General features: G+C 46.9%; 1 protein-coding gene across 1 annotated transcript in view; it reads right to left on the reverse strand.

The window, feature by feature from the left end:
• Nucleotides 1–16913, reverse strand: part of SKAP1 (src kinase associated phosphoprotein 1) — a 245351-nt gene that overhangs the window by 54581 nt on the left and 173857 nt on the right. The window contains exons 5-8 of the mRNA XM_090044642.1: nucleotides 10477–10557; nucleotides 7329–7412; nucleotides 2418–2542; nucleotides 1411–1474 (exon numbers count right to left, since the gene is read on the reverse strand). Of these exons, the coding sequence (XP_089900768.1) occupies nucleotides 1411–1474; nucleotides 2418–2542; nucleotides 7329–7412; nucleotides 10477–10557 (354 nt within the window). The remainder of the gene's footprint in view (nucleotides 1–1410; nucleotides 1475–2417; nucleotides 2543–7328; nucleotides 7413–10476; nucleotides 10558–16913) is intronic.

Genomic DNA, 16913 nt, shown 5'->3' on the forward strand with positions numbered 1-16913 from the left:
CTGAAATAACTTAAGGGTTGTTAGAGCAGTGAGGCTCCAGATTTTCACCAGAATCTGGCCTTTCTTCTTATACCACATGCATGCACCAAGAGAGACTCTCAGCCCCCGCCCCGGCCCTGTTTTCTAGTCCTATTCAATTATAACTTGGGCATTTTGTGGAATTGCCACACCACAGCTTGTTCTCTCAGTAGTAAAAATATTGAGTAAAACTGGCAGCCCTTCTGTTTCAAGTAGCAATGGTCTCTTTTTAACCCCAAATGCACTCTCTCTCCAGCTGGATTATCTGATAGTGGGAAACAGAGACTTTGCAGGAAAAAGCCCCCACTATTCCCCCACCTGCTTACTCAGGGGTAGCTGCTTCTCCCCCACTGTTTATTAGTTTCTTCAGTGCTCTGCCCCAAGACTGACCAGCAGAGGGTGCCATAAGAGCAGACATCTTGCATCCAGCATCCCACTCCTTTGCACAAGGTGACACCAAAGAGGCTCTCTCTCCAGTAGACTGGTAAAGAGCAGTCTTATGTGGCTTTAAGTCCTAGTGCTGCTGCACAGGAACAAAGTGCTTTTCTATTCATGGGAGCTATCATGTGAATTTCAAAAAAGATATCAGGGATATAAGGGCCAGAGAAATTAGGCAATGGCTGAACACACCCACCTCTGTGACAGAAGTTGTAAAGACAGGCAGCAGCTGCCACCACGAAAAAGCATGCACATCCATGCACTTCTGATGACCTCACTCAGCAGCTGTGTTGCAGAGTGCAAAGTACACCCTAGAAAGGCACTGGCTACTGACACGACTGCAATAGCCAGCAGAGGATGCTGGTGTGTCTCCATGTGCATTCTGCTGTCTGCCATGGGATGGGAGGGGGTGGCAGAAGTCTTATCCTGCTTGGCAGAGGGGGAATAAGTTCTGCTATCCCCTCGGAAGATTCTTCCACTGAAGAGGGGTGGTGGGTATAAGTGACAAAACTTTGTAATGTGGACTGGCTTGTAGAGAGGGAGGACTTGAGTGGTGAAAAGCAGAGTACCAGGAAAAGGGACTTCTGGCTTCTGTTCCTAACTCTGGGAAGGAACTGCATCTTTTTATACAGAGGTCCAGGAATTAGGATTCCTGGCTTCTTTTCCCAGCTCTGCCACTGAGTTTGTGTGTGACCTTAGGCAGGTCACAGTACCCCTTTGATTTCTCCATCTGTATCAGAGGGATGACAACAGTAAATGACCATCTTGCAGGGGTGGTGAGTTCTAAATTCTCAATATTTGTAAATGGATTTGAGATCCCTGGATGAATGGAACTAGGGAAGTGTAAAGTGTTTATTAAGCTCCCTGGAGCTAAGGCCTCAGACTGTCTGAAGGAATAAGGTTCCAAACTTGTTGGCCTGTCCTGAGCTACAGTGTTTCCCCACTACTACTCACCCTTCAGTAGGAATTGGATCTGATCCACCCAGTCTCTAGCTTCTGCTGAACTTGAAGCTGTAAACTGGAGAGAGAATGAATACATCCATGTGTTAGTTCTTAGGAATTAAGCAGAGAGATCAGAGACTAGCTGTCAGAGCAAAAGACTAGGATCCAGGACTCCTAGGTTCTATTCTGGGAACTGCCACTCACCCACTGTGCAACCCTGAACAAGTCACTGCACTTCTCTAATCTTACATTACAGAAAATCACAAGGGTGTAACAACGCTGATCCACCTTAGAGGAAGGTTGCCAGGCTTAATTTATTAAAGTGATCTTGACTCACCAAATAAAAACTTGATTGTTGTGTAAAGTATTTTATTATTATTATTATTACTGAGTCTGAGCCAAAGTTTCTGAAATCCAGGAAAGTCCAGACCCAAAGTTTATGACTTTGGACTGTTTCTGTTATTTTCAGCCTCACCCAGACAGAAAACAGCATGAAGTCAGTCTGCAAAACCCTTGTTTTAAAATGAGACCTTTTGGGTCTAGTTTTCACTCCAGGGCTCCCAACTTATGCCAAGTGAGTGCCAAATGATTTAGTTCTGGTCATACTTTATACCCCTGTTGTACTGATGTAAGTGCAAGGTGGAAAGCAGTGCAGAATCAGACTTTCCAGCCATGATTGAAGATCAGTACCATTTGGTTGTCATCATAGTCTTAACAAGGCAGATCACCCTAGGATACTTAGATTACTTACCAGGAACAAGGGGCATCAGCACCTTCTGTACAGCACATCACTTGGTCTGTCTTGCCACAGATTCAGGTTTAGTGATTTAGGACACGGCAAAGAGGCCTAATAACACCTACAGAGATGCTGAAGTATGTACCCAACCCTGCCTACTTGAGAGCATGTACCACATGTTTGTATGCAGAATGCACACAGATAATACACACTAAGCTCTCATGTTCAAAGCAGCTAGGTAGTCAGATAGCAATGAAAGGTCAGTGTGTTCAGCTGATCCTACCTCGTAGCTGCGTTTGCCGGAGCAGGTTAGCTCAAAACAGGATTCCTTTCGAGAGTCCTTGCGCAGGTGAGGAGCCATTCGTGCACTGTAGTGCTCAACAGAAAAGGTGCCTTTTGGTTGCTTGCCTATAATAATCAATCATACAATCATTGGCTTTGCTTAGGCATAGCATCTTGTACTGAGGGAGACAGCAACACAGAGGTGACAGGTGGTGATAGTGTCAGCTCACAGATAGAGAAACAGTTGAAGCACGCAGAAAAGTAACTCAGGTCACTTGATGAGTCAATGGGACAAAAGTCCTTATTTCCCTACTCTGTACATCGCTAACCCTGGAGGAATCCATCTGCAAAGGGATAACTACAACATCTCTCAGTCTATGAAAAGGAACAGCAAAGAAGAGGCCCTTATCCTTGCGGGAGGATAAGCAGCAAAGGAAAGATAGCTAGGGTCACAGGAACATACAAAATGAGTTGACTGTAATGAAGCAGAGACCACTGTGTACTTGGGGAAATATGATACAAACGATTATTCAGCTGATAAAGAACTAATACGTTGATGTGGATGAAAGAAATATTTAGTGGGGCCTTTGACAATTCAGCTCTGGAAGCATTCAGACATGTGCCCTCCCAAATCCTCAGCTGGGAAAGTTGACGTAACCTCACAGAAGCCATTAAGGCTGAGGTGATTTACACCAGCTGGGATCTGGCCTGTTCTTTTCCTCTTATACCTGGCAACTAGACATTTTCTTGTTGTGTAAGGAAGGCAGCATGCTTTAAGGATGTAATAAGACTCGACACCAGAACACTGGAGTTCTGTGGCTGGCTCTGTCACTCTTTTGCTGGGTGGTCTCAGATTAACCTTGCTATCTACTACCCATGCCTCAGTTTCTCCAGTTGCACATGCCATAAAAATGCTGACCCTAACCTTCCTGGATGAGCTGGGTGGAGAAGTTTAATTGAATATTTGTAACATGCTTTGAAATCCTCAGACAAAGGGTACTAGAAAATGGCAAAACCATGCTCATCAGTGTTAGATTTTAATTTTATCCTAAGAGCAAAATGGTCATCATATACTGAGGGTACATGTGTATATTTTTAAAGCTGTTGGTGTGCAGTGTTTCTGGATGGGTTGAACAGTGTACAGAAGGCCATATATCTTGCTGTGCCAAACTCTGCTGGAGATATTAGCTGTCTGTTTATATGTACCTGATGGAGCATAACAGCAAAATATTTATATACACTGACACATGGATTATATACAGTCACTTGGGGGTTAAAGCCCAGCTGACGCCTAATGGAAAACTTGGTATAGTGTTTTATTTACACACAGTTCCACTCTTGCATTTCCTCTCTCTCGTTCTTTTACCCATGTTGGAATTAAAACAAGGTCAGAATCTTTTTCTTTACAGAAGTGCAAGTACCTTATGTCCCAGCTAGCCTTAAAGCCCTCTGAAATGTCATGATAATTATTTCTTAGAAGTCCAAACAAGAAGTCAGGATTTTAGATGGAAAACCACAAACAGCAGGAAGCAACAAACTCCTAGATAAACAAGGTCTCAGATACTAACTTGACAGGAATCAAGCATCCAAATCCCTTAGGCACCTTCGCAAATGTCAGCCAACACCTTGTTTTCATGCAAAACAAATAATCACAGAAGAGAATTTTTGTTTTACACAACATAATAATTAACCTTTGGAACTCCCTACCACAAAGTTTCATTGAGGCTGAGATCTTCCCCCACCAAAAGTTAAAGATGCCTGTAGACAATTATGTCAGTTGCATGAGACAGGATGTAAACTTTCCTCTTTCAGGGCTTAATCTGATCATTAACTAACAGGGGTTAAGGCAGGAGCATCCAATAGGCCTGTGCAAAGCGGCTAGTATTCGCTTTGGATTTGGCCGATTCAGGGGACAGTGATTCAATTCAGTGATTCAAATCACTGTCCTGATTCGATTCAGACGAATCTGATTTAGAGATTCAGCAGTAGCCGAATCTCCAAACCAGCCAGGCCAGGCCCATCCCCCGCCCCTCTCCCAGCCCAGCAATGGCCACCCCACCCGCCTGCCTCAGCTCCCAGCACTTGGGGGAGAAAAAAAAAGCTGCAGCTTAGCAGGTGTTGCCAGGCGGGGGGCGATCCCCACTGCCCCATGCTGCATGGGGGACTCTGCACGAGCCCCTTAGCACCCCCCATGGGCCAGCTCCGGCTCTTTAAGGAAAAAGAAAACCCTGAAGAACCCCAGAACTCACTGCTCCTGCCGGTGGGGGGCGATCCCCACTGCCCTGTGCCACATGGGGGGCTCTGCAAGAGCCCCTGAAGCCCTGAGGCTGCACCAGAATGGGTGAGTCCCGGGGCTTTTCTCCGCTTCTTTTTTTTTTTCCTTAAAGACCAAGAACCCTGGCAGGCAGGGCAGCCATGGGGGTGCTGCAAGAGCCGGGGGGGGGGTGTCAAGGGGGCTTGCGCAGAGCCTTCCATGCAGTAGGGAGCAGTGGGGATCGCACCTGGTGAGCACCAGGGCTTTTTTTTTCTTTTTTTTTTAAAGTACCAAGCTGGAGCAGGTGGGGGCATCCAAGGCAGGGCTGGGGGAGTGGGCAGGGGTTGGGGAGGCTGGCAGGGGTCTCCCCATGGTCCCTTCTCCCAGCTCCTCCTCCCCTGTAACTTATCAGCTCGGAGTGGCTGCAGGAGGAACAGCCCAAATCATCAAAGCTCTCTGAATCTTTGCTGAAGATTTGGAGAGCTTTGAATCGATTTGGACCTTTAAATTGGTCCCCTGATTAAATTCAGATTCAGAGATTCGGCCACTGAATTGGGCCGAATCTCCTCCTAACCGAATCAGCACCCAAAGCTTTGCGCAGCCCTAAGTGTCCAACTCACCTTGTACTGAGGGCCTGGATTCAGCTCAGGGTATGAGGAATCTGCGGTGGTGGTGGCAGCTCCAGCTCTGACCCAGGGTACAAGGCAATAGCACTCCAGCCCCCACCATGTGCCCCTAGCCAGAGCCAGAGCTGTAGCCACTGCATGCACTGTGCCAGAGCAGCAGTTTCAACTCCAGCACAGGGCACATGGTGGGGGCTGGCAGCTGAAGAGGTGGGGCCATAGCAGTGTGAATAATCAAAATGGCCAGAGGGCAACCCATGTTTCAATCAGCCCTCTCTTGCCCTCCTGCCACCAGTAACCATATCCACTGGGACTCAAGAGCCTAGATTCTGTGGCAAGCCACTCTTCCTGGCTATGCTGATAGTTTAGGAGGCTTAAGAGAGTGGCTCCATGGGCCAGATCTGTATGTTTGATTCCCTTGCCCTACCGCTGTTCCATAATTGCCCATTTCAGGGTCATTTGTGCTTCTCTTTGAAGCATGTAGCACTGGCTGGAACTGCTTTGGTCTAACGGATCCCATGTTTTCACAATCCTAAATCCAGAATGTGTCAGATACTAGGGCTGTGTGATACTTCGGGTGGTGATTCAATTCGGAGGCGATTTGGCCCGATTCAGTGGCCGAATCTCCAAATCTGAATCCAATCAGGGGTCCAATTTAAAGATCTGAATTGATTCAAAGTTCTCCGAATCTTCGGCAAAGATTCAGAGAGCTTTGATGATTTGGGCAGTCCCTGGTGGCTGCAGCAGGGAGCTGCAGCCACTCTGAGCTGGTAAGTACCAGGGGTGGGGAGGGGCAGCTGGGGGAGGGGACCATGCGGGGACCCCTGCCAGCCCCCCCAACCCCTGCCCACTCCCCTAGCCCTCCCATGGCTGCCCTTATCCACCCCAGCTCAGTAATTTAAAAAAAAGCCCCGGTGCAGTCACAAGGGCGCTAAGTCTTACCCAAACAAATTTAAGTTTAGCAACAGAGTCCCAGCAGACAGGGAGGGGTCTGTTCTCAGCTGCATCACTGGCTTATTTGATGAGCTCCTTCTTGCTCTGTACCTGTATTTCTTCCCCACCCCTTGTCTCTCTTGCCTACTGTTAAGGTCATTTGTAGACACTTTTTAGTGGGTTTAAAGCAAGTTAAATACCTTTTGCACCACTTTAATGGTATTGCTGTTTGCACATTCGGCAGCATATTGCATGTTAATTCTGGCCACTGTAGCACGTTTGGTGGCATAATGCACCTTAAATTACTGGGATACATCAAAGGATTTTGGGGCACTGCAAAGTAAAACACCTCTGAGGAGTTTTAGTCTCCTGCCCTACAGCTGCAGAGGGAAGCACCAGGATCTGTGCAGCTCAAGGGCTGCGAAGGCAGATGATGCAGGCACAGAAGGAAAAGAAAAAAAACAAAAGCAGTAAGCCTGATTCCCCACCCCTCCGGAGCCTGTCTGCCTGAGCTGTATTGGAGCCCAGTGCTCCTCTCCATGGCTGCGGTGCCCCCCAGGACTGCCCGAGCCAGGTGCCTAAGGGGCTGTGCCGCTTGGGGGTGGGGGCCCACTGCTGTCATGGAGGAAAGCACCAGCCCCCACACCCACAGCTCAGGGACTGCTCTGCCCACCAGCAGCTCGCTCTCCCCTCCCTGCCACTGGAGAGGCAGGTACGGATTGGGCTCCAACACAGGTGTACACAACACAGGGGTTTACTTTGCCCTAAATTGAAGTGGTGTTTTTAAAAAAAACACTGCTTTAATTTGGGGAGAATTCAACCTCTGCATCATCTACAAATGCCCTAAGATGCTAAATGGTAATGTAATAAAAAGAGAGGTATAGGATTTTATATACCATACTAAGGAAGGAATAGTTTGCGGTGGCTCCTGAAACTCCAATGACTTCAGAAAGTAAACTGATTTGCATTTCTCCCCTGCCTCCCCCTATTGAGATGTTAGCACTTCCCTGAACAAGAGCTCTGCTCTTACCCTTGAAGCCCATTTGTGCTCCCAGCCACTGGGTGCTGCTTGAAGAACACATGCAGATGCTTGCACACTTACTTTTTTCATTGGCATAGTAGTAAAAGATCTTTCTGTTGAGGACACACCATCGCTTCTGCCATTCTGACCCAAAAAAACTATGGTCTGTACAGAAAGGGAAAACAAAAGTGTGTTAAAGGCAGTAGAGAAAAGTCAGCAGAGAGGAAACATTTCCTCAAATCCTGTTTTGTTCCTTCAGTCCTTTTCCCACAACAGTCTCTCAGATTCACCCCAACAGAATGTGGATGTGATATCCTCATGCTAGGGCATTAAATTCAGAATTAAGCATTTAATATTGTGATACTTCAGAATCTAAACCCTCTTCACTAGGAAAAAGCGTATGTTCCAACCTCATGTTCCCTACTGCACCAGGAACTAATATGAGGTAAAATCCCAGTGGAGACCACTAGTGTTGAGGTGCTGGTGTTGCCATAATGGTCAAGGAGATATGTGAGAGGCAAGGATTCTCATGGATCGTATCTTCTAGTGGATCAACTGTAGTGGAGTCCAGGGAAAGTATGTAGCTTTCACAGGAGTTCATACATCAAGGTGCACCTTAGATGGCCCCATAATCTTTACCTAAGTTTTCTAACACATGTAAGCACCAGAAACCAGCTGTCTCCACTAGAATTTCATCCTCTGTTAGTAGCCATGAGTTAAACCTGAGGTAAGGACACCTCTTTTCCCTGGAGAGTACATGACATTAATGTTTCATCCTATTGGCTTTGCCCTTTGTGCAGAACAGTGATCAGAAAAGGAAAACAAATATAAGTTGTGCCTTCCTTTCTTATTTACAATGAACATAGGAAGCCTGAAAAATTCTACACACCCACACACAAATCCCTGCAGGACAGACATTTTCCCTTCCCTTGCTTGACCTTGACTTGTCAATATTCAAATCTTATCTTCCCCAAATCTACTGGTGAGGTAACTGGATGATACACAGTTCTCTCAGTACTTGACTGAAATGAGCAGTTTGGGCCCATCCAAACAAGTGCACACATGCCTCTTGCAGCATCTCAAAGCCCTCTGAGATGCTGCAAGAGGCATGTGTGGGAACAAAAAAGTGTTCCTGGCGTGGGGGTACAATTAGACCCCTGGGGGTCAAAAAATACCCTGGGAAAAAGAAACAGGGCAGGGCACGGTCCCCAACCATGCTCTGCAGCAACAGAGGCTCAGGTCCTCCACAGAGATGTTCTGGCAGCCAGTCAGAGAGTCTCTATGGCTGGCCCTTGTCCCGGTACTGAAGTGTGCCAGCTGCAAGGAGTTGGACCCGGGGGCGGGGCTGGAGGAAGGGGAAGGGGAGCATGGGAGAGGACCCCTGCTGGCCCCATCCCCTACCCGCTCCCCAAACCCTTCCGGATCACTGCTCTGCCCGGGCCCATCTCCCACCTAGTCCTAAAGCCCCCTCCCCCACCCCAATGGCTACCCTGCCCAGCCCCAGCACTTAAAAAAAAAGCCCACTGTCACCAGCTGTAGCAGCAGCTGCTGGGGCCTCATGGCAGAGCCTCCCCCCACCCCCAATACAGCCCAAACAGCCACAAACTGTCAGACCTCGCAGGGCTATGTGGCCCCTATTGGTGAGGCTGTGGCCCCTATGGGGGGCTGTAGCCCTGTGGGGGGGGCAATCCACGAGCTGTATGGGGGGGGCAGCACCCTGTGGGGGGCAGGGGAACCATACCTCCTCAGCAGCACCCCCCAATCCACCCACACCTATCCATACATCCCACGGCCCCCCACATCCCTCCACAGCCACCCACAGTTCAAAGCAGGCCATCACACTGGGAACATCTTCTGGGCAATAGTTGCCCAAATGGCCGGGCAGTAGCACACATGGCAGTAGCGCTGCACAAAGGTAACTCTGTAGCTACAGCCTACTGGTAGCTGGCCCAGAGGGACAGATGCCTCTAATGGCAGTGTACTTCCTATCTGGGTCTGGCAGGCATGCAGCCTTGGGGCCACATGCTGTCACAGGTGGCAACAAGTCACAGCCAGGCAGTAACCCCCACTGCCAGACTGCTGCAGTTGGTAAAAGGTGCAGGGAACTCTTAGGGCTGCTTCAGCAGTCTAGCTGGCACAAGGGGTAGTGTCCCTAGGTACCAGTTGGCTGGGCCCCAGAAGCTCCTGAGAACAAGTAGCCCTGAGCTACTTGCTAGGGAAGCTTTTTGTACTGATGGCGCCAGAACAGGGCTACTTTTTACACTGCTGGGGCAGGTACAGGTGCTGGCCCCAAGCTCTAGCTCCTCTTGGCCACAGAAGGTAGGAGCCAAGCAGTTATTTTTCCCCAAGTGCCACAACTTGCACCACACCACAGGGCATGTCTGGGCATGTATGCTGAGACAAAAAGCCCTGGCTCAAATTTGCACTGCTTCTATTTGAGCTATGTACCCTTTGTGTCAAATCCTTAAAGAGAACATTTTTCCCAGGTGTTTTTGAGGGTATGGGTACATGCATATTTTGAGTGATTTCAAATGTGTGTGCATGGATGGGGGAGGAGAAGAGGATTCTTGCTCAGAACCATCCAGTAGCTGTTACATTCCCAACAGTTATGTGGGGACAAGCTAGAAATCATACAAATGTCATATTAACGTTGAAATTGTTTTGCTATTTCATCCCAGGTTAAAGTTGTAGGAGTTTTGCTACATTTTTCTAGAAGCATTGAACAGTTGCTGTGGGGCCCCCAATCAGCAGCTCCCCTTCTGAAACATTTCCAAATGCCTATGTGGCCATAGCCTGTTTGCATCAGGCATTAACAGAGAATAAGTGGTGGGATTTTCAAAAGAGCAGCAAGGTAACTTTGGTGCATAAGTCAAAGCAACTTCCAAAAAGATTTGTACTCATAAACCACTTAGGTATTTTTTTGAAAACTCAGTCAAGGAGTTGAATCACTGAAACAAAAGTTTCTTCACTTTTCTGTTTAGTGGTGTTACCAATCTCATGAACATACCAAGATCTCCAATCATCTTCAGAGTTTTCCAAGGGAAACAACCCTTGAATTTCCAAAATAAAAGACAAGTAGAAAAACAACTCTTAAAAAAAATCCAAAAATCACCACTGCTTCATTCTCACCTCTCCATCTTTATACCTTGCTGATGAGCTTCATTCAAAAGACATCAATCCATACCCACTACATTACAGGACACCTTCAAAAAAGGTATGTTTGACTTACCTCGGGACCTCTTCTCCAAGTATCCTTGCTTCAAAATGCTCTCCACTTCTTGAGTAGGTTTCTGTAGGTTGTCCTCTGACCCTAGAGAAAATGGAGCAAAATCTCATGATGTTTTCCTACCTCCAGAAAGCACACAATTGTGCAAAACCACAGACATGCAATGGACATCCAGACAATGAATGTAACCACCCCCACAGCTTATGCTCATATACACAGGATATTCCAGCTTTTGGGGACCACAAAACCCTTTTCAAAACCTTAACTCTCCCCCCCGAACAGAAACAGTCTTTACCTGCATAAAGCTGCTCTAAGAGTTATGATTTATATTACACATAGGCCAGAATTTATTGAGGTCATCAAGATTACAAACTATCTTCCTCCACTAGGGCTTTTTACTTCCACTATGTACAAGGGAGGCAGAAATCTAGGTGTGGACCATAGGAGAAACAGTACTATTTTAGATGCTGATCTGAAGGGTAGACTTGCTAGTAAAAAAGCAATGAAAAGCTGGCAGGAGTGGGAGGGAGGAAGGGTGGACAAGAACAGTAGCAGAGGGCTCTTCAGGTCCATGAAGACGCACAAGTTCTTTCTGACCTGGCAGTTCACTGCAGGATCCTCTCATCCTTAACCACAGTAGTCCCCCCTCAGGCTTATACATGCAGTCTCAGTGTCTTTGCTCAATTCTATCTCAAGCACTTTTAAGGTGTGCTCATATGCATGCTTGCGTGCACGCACAAACACACACTAAGCCCATCTGACAAGATACAACTCCTTGCCCTAACTGTCCCTGAAACACATCTTGCTTACACGAGAGCAGGTCATGCCAGGCACTATCAAGAGGATGTTATTGAAGGCTTTTGGCCCCGGATCAGGTTATTCAGAGGCTGTGATGGATATGTGTGGCCATATAGTCCGACTTCCTGCCCCAGAAAGCTTCACCCCACTGTTCTTGCATCAAGCCCAAAAAACTTGCAACTTGTAAGCTTTACTGAGAAGACGCTCCATCCAGCATATAGTTGTGCCCTGAACTGCATGCCAAAGCCAGTTCACTCAAGAATTCTATGGCTCACAGACTGCCACTGAGAACGCCTTTCCCCTACCTCCCCCCGAGCCCTGGCAAGTCTCACGTCATAATAATTTGTACTGAAACACAATAAAAAATGACTAACTAAATGCTACTAATCATCTCCCCAGCGCCCAAGCTTGGCAGCCTTTTAAGTATGAATAACTTCCCAGAATCCCAGATCAGAAGGGTTTCTCTTGTTTTCTTAGCGTCTCTTTCTAACATCCAGCTCCCGGTCCAATCTATCCCTGCTGTCAGCTCCCTTGTTCGCAGACTATTTTCATTTTTGTGTTTTATAGTTTGCAAACTCTGGGGTTGCTATAAATCCTCAACAAATGGGTCTCGGGGTGAATGCCAGGCACAAGAGCAGCCACACACACAAAGTTCATTTTTGTAGAAACTTTTCTCCACACACGCACCCCTCTCTGAGCTTTTTATTAACTGGGAACTGGAGACTTCTGTTGGGGGCAAAGCTGTGGGTGAGTGTAAGGCAGTCACATGATGATGGCTCTTGGGCAGGGTTTGAATTACAGGGAAGCTTGGGGAGAGGGGTGCTGAGTCCCCCATAAGAGTTGAAAGCCCTCTCATAAGAGATGAGAACTCACCCCTAACCTTTCTAAGCAGTTCAGGAGGCAGCAGTTGCTCCTTCCAGCTGCCACCACTACAGACCCTGCCAAGAGCCGAAGTGTAATTCGAACCCTGCTCTTGGGTGGAATTTGCCCTTCTATGAGGGACCTATGCATCACTTACATCCTTGCTCAAAGGCTCGAGCAGCACTTTGGTCAGTGTAAATTCCACCCCTGTTTAATTGAGGTGGGACTGAGATGAGTGGGGTCTTTATTCTTGAAGCTGAACAGGGGCAAATTCGAAATTACTTGCAAGGAATGTTTTTCCACATTTGCCTGTAAAACACACTGCCAGAAGATACTGCCCAGGTCAAGCATAAAGCAGGATGGAAGTACAAGACTGGACATGCATATCCCCCACTTCTCCCCCAGCACTGTAAGAGTAAATTTAGGGAAAGAACAAGGAAAGGGCTATCGATCTTCAAGTTTCAGGGCACTTGTGGACCAGGGAACATTAGGGATGGGAAGGGAATTTTTCTTGATGGGGGGAGGTAAGCTTATAATTGCTCACTCTTTCTTCCACAGCACTTGGCACCATCAGAAACAGGATGCTGGACTATATGGATCACTGGTTTGATCCAATATGGCAAGTCCCATGTCCCTGCATTTGACTTGGGGTTTTGCTGTAGGAGGCAATTACTGACATATGGGCCAACTGCACAGGTCTGATCAGGATCCGGAACTTCCCAAAAACATGGCATCTCACAGGTGCTATCAATCTGGCACACCTGCCCTCCTTTCAGCAGCACAGGTAACAGCATCTTTCTTATCGGGCTTTTGCTTTAGAGCTGCCAAACATCTGACTTGTAAAAAGGCACATTAAACGTTTAAAAAAAAATCCAGAATTCGGGCCCCTTTTGTTAATGCAAATCTAAATGTCATTTTATGGGACATTTATAATTATGAAAATGGGACAAGGCTGCCTGGTACACAGGGAGACCCCGCGAGTATGAATATTACATTAATGTGCCCAACACTAGCTTGCTGATCCCGCTGGCAGGAGCATAAAAAATGCTTGAGTGAAACTTTTATTTAGACGTTAAGATTCCAGGCCCCAGCGGGATGACAGAGGCAGCCCCAGTGAGATCCCATCAGCACGAATGCTTGAATTGAATTACCCAGGGGGGAAGGCAAGAGCTGCAAGCACTGCTTCGCTTATTTAATTTCATTTACTTTCAGTACATTATCAGCATGGGGCTTCCCTCTATCCCCCATCCCCAAGAAACAGGGCTGCAGGAGATTTGCGTGCATGACATTGCTGCAGCTCAAGCCAAGTCACAGACCTATTCCCCCTCCTGCCCCTTCTCAGGCAAATGGAATCTGCTTGCTCTCTCTGTTTGCAATCAAGAAAGATTTTGGAGGTTTTGGGGGAAGTTATAAGTCTATTCAGGTACCACCAAAAGAAAGGGAATGGAGGAGCAAGGGAGGCAGCATGGGACAGGAGACCAAGTACTGGACTAGGAGCCAGCATCTCCCAAGTTCTCATCTGCAGGACTTTCGCCTGGACTTGTTTCTCAGGGCTTTTCTACACATGGGCTAGGGAAAGACATTACACAAACTGGTTTAAGTAATTAGCAACCGGTTTAAACCTGTAACAGAATAGACATTCAGTGCACATAAACCAGTTTGAGAATAGCTGAAACTGGTTTGAGATAAACCTGGTGGAATGCAGTATCAGACTTAACTGCTTTTACAGTTAAGTAAACTGCTTTTACAGTTAAGTAAAACTGATTTTACTTAACTACTTCACAGTAAGGGTTGCCAGAATCTGGAATGGATTTCCAAGGGAGGTGGTGCTCTCCCCTACCTTGGGGGTCTTTAAGAGGAGGCTGAACATGCAATGATCTGCTACAGTTCCTTCCAACCCAAACATCTATGAATCGGCTCAAACCGGTTTATGCAATGTCTGTCCCAGGCTCCTTCCTGGTTTACCTTAAACCGGAGTCCCCCAGCATCCCAGATGCTTTGCAGCCCTGGGTGGGGCTCTCAGCTCCACAGCAGATCTGGCCCCCGCCCTTCTGCTTCCTGGCTGGAGCTCCGGCAGAGACTTGCAGTTACAGCAGGGTCTACCTGGCTTCCCTCTGGCCCCCCCACCCCACCCCCACTCACTGCTCAAGCAGGGATTCCTCCCTCCTCTCTCCCACAGCATGGACGTAGCCAGCATGTGGTATGTCAGCTAATGCCGAGAGGTGTCTTTGTATGGCAGACAGGACAAGTGTCTGCTTAAGGCTTTTTGGAGCTAATCAACAGCTAGCTGGTAATGTCCCTTCATTCCTTCCTTGAAAAAAATTGTTTAAAAAGAGCTTGAACTAATGAGAGAAGCTTTTGTTTTGCTGATGGGCTGATAAATGCTATGTAACTCCTTGCTGGCCCTGGTCATAGGAGCAGTCGGGGGGGGGGGGGGGGGGGGGGGGGGCAGGGTGCGGCTTCCCTAATCAGAGCATTCTGCCTGGCCAGGCCACACCCCACCGTGGAAAGGAAGAGAGGGCTGCTTTAGCAACCCCCCTTGCTTCTAGCCTGAATCACTGCAGGCATGTCTCTGCACTTCCTTAGTCTGGAGGGGATATCTGAACAGTTACAAACTGGTTTAGCCTAACCAGGTTAAACTAACCTGCCAAGATTGAATCAATTAGGCTTTCTGAATGTCTGTCCCTAGCCATGGAGTTAACCTGCAACAGCTAGGGGATTTATTTCATGTGTGGATGGATACTAATAATAGCAATCAAACAGAGTTAAACCATAAAATTAAAACTCTACTTTATTCCAGATCAACTTTCACATGCAGGAGACCCCTCAGTGTTTCATTACTGTCTCCTTTCTTTCCATCTCTGTATCCAATTGTTGCCTCTTGCATTGTAGCCTCTCTTGGGCAGTGATGGTCTTTTTGTTTTGTGTTTATACAGCACCTAGCACAATGGGGTCCTGGTCTGTGAGTGGAACTTCTAGTCACTACTGCAGTGCTTACAATAAAAAAACACTCTCTTTCTGTAAAAAAAACAAAAAACACTTACTCTCTGTGCCTCAGTTTTCCCACCAGAAAAATGCAAATAAAATTATACTCGCCCTCAGTTTTAAACATGTATTAGGTTTCCTTTGTACAAAATACACCTTTCAGCGGGCTGAAGGGGTGAGTCAGTTTGCACAGTGCTTTAGAAACCATTGTCCGCATTATGGAACACAAGGCAAACATAATTATTGTAACTTCTCTAATACAGCCCTCATAACACATACACAGACCCAGAAAGATAAAATCTGTGGAAAGCTGTGTGACTGCAGAGGACATGGCCTTTCAGCACTCAAAGCCCTTTCTTGTGCGAGACAGAGGCTGCTAGGCAGCATGTTTCCCCTTCCCACCCCTCCCCAGACTCCTTTATGCTCAGAACAACCCTGTGCAAGTCTGCAAACACAAGTTCCGGGTAGGATTCCATCTCCCAGCACCTCTGTGGCTAAGTGAGCCATGCACCTGGGCTGCCACAGGAGAGCCCTTCAGTTTGCATTCTGTTCCCAAGAAAATGGCTGATAGATAGAGACACTAGAACCCACAAGAGATATGGCCTATTTAACCAGGTGCATTCTAGCTCAGTGAGAAAAGAAAATCAGGGACAAGAGTCAGCTGCTGACTCTGGGTCAGGAGCTAAGAAACCATATGGTCTGGTCTGTGACAGTGCTATCATCGCTGACTGAGGCCTTCACAGACCAAACCAGGTGGCTTTTGCTGGCAGCAGATGGCCAAATTAACCTGAAAAGGAATTCACCAGTCTTTCTTTACTTTTCTTGATAAATGTTTTGTTTAACTGGAGTTCATTCTCATTCAGTAGGAAGCCAAGCCAAAACAGATGAGAGCCTAGTGTAGAACAAGTAGCCAGGAACACAGGCGAAGCCAAGGAGGTCTTTGGTTTCAATAGCCAGAAGGGTCTACTATGACCATCTAGTCTGACTCTCCTGCATACCACAAACCATGGCATCTCATCCAGCAATTCCTGCTCCTAAGTCAGATGACTTATGGATGAACTAGAACTCATCCAATCTTTATTTATAATTTTAGTGATGAAGTTAGTCTATCCTTTGGTAATCAGGTTCAATCATTAATGATCACCTTTAAAAATATTTTGCCCTTAAATACATGTTTCTTAATTTTATCTGGAACAAATACACACCCAATATGCACACATACGCAGTCTCTCTCTTCCATGCACACACACATCCCACCACTATACCCCTGGCAGCCCGAGTGACATAGTATGACATGTCTTTTGATATGTGTCCCAGTCCAGCTTTTACTACTCTTTAAAACCCACCCCAGAATTAGGATTTTTTTTTTTTTTTTTTTTTAGAGGGGAAAGAGTATTGATGACCACTTGTTAATCCTTCTCTTGCCTTGCTGGGACATTCTCCTACTTCTTGAATTTGTTTTATGTCTCAGAGCAATTTTCTCCTTCCAGTATGCTGTGAAACATTGTGCTCTCCCATTGTATTTTCATGCTGAACAGCCTTCCAACCACTTTGGAAATAAAATTATTATGGTCACACCCAGTTTTGGGTTCCTCTGCAGACAAAACTTCCACTTATTTCAACGGGAATCCAGTTCAATGGGACAGCAGCCCAGGGAGAAAGCACATAAGCAAAACATAGAGGCCAAGCAGCCACAACCCCCTTTGGTGTCAGTAGATGCTGAGTGCTCAGAGGTTACCAAAATCAGGCACTACATTCTTAAGAAGGATAAGAATCAGCTCCCTCCTGTAGCATTT

This window comes from Crocodylus siamensis, chromosome 4 (assembly GCF_052110815.1).
Source record: "Crocodylus siamensis isolate JL-2025a chromosome 4, ASM5211081v1, whole genome shotgun sequence".
NCBI lineage: Eukaryota > Metazoa > Chordata > Crocodylia > Crocodylidae > Crocodylus > Crocodylus siamensis.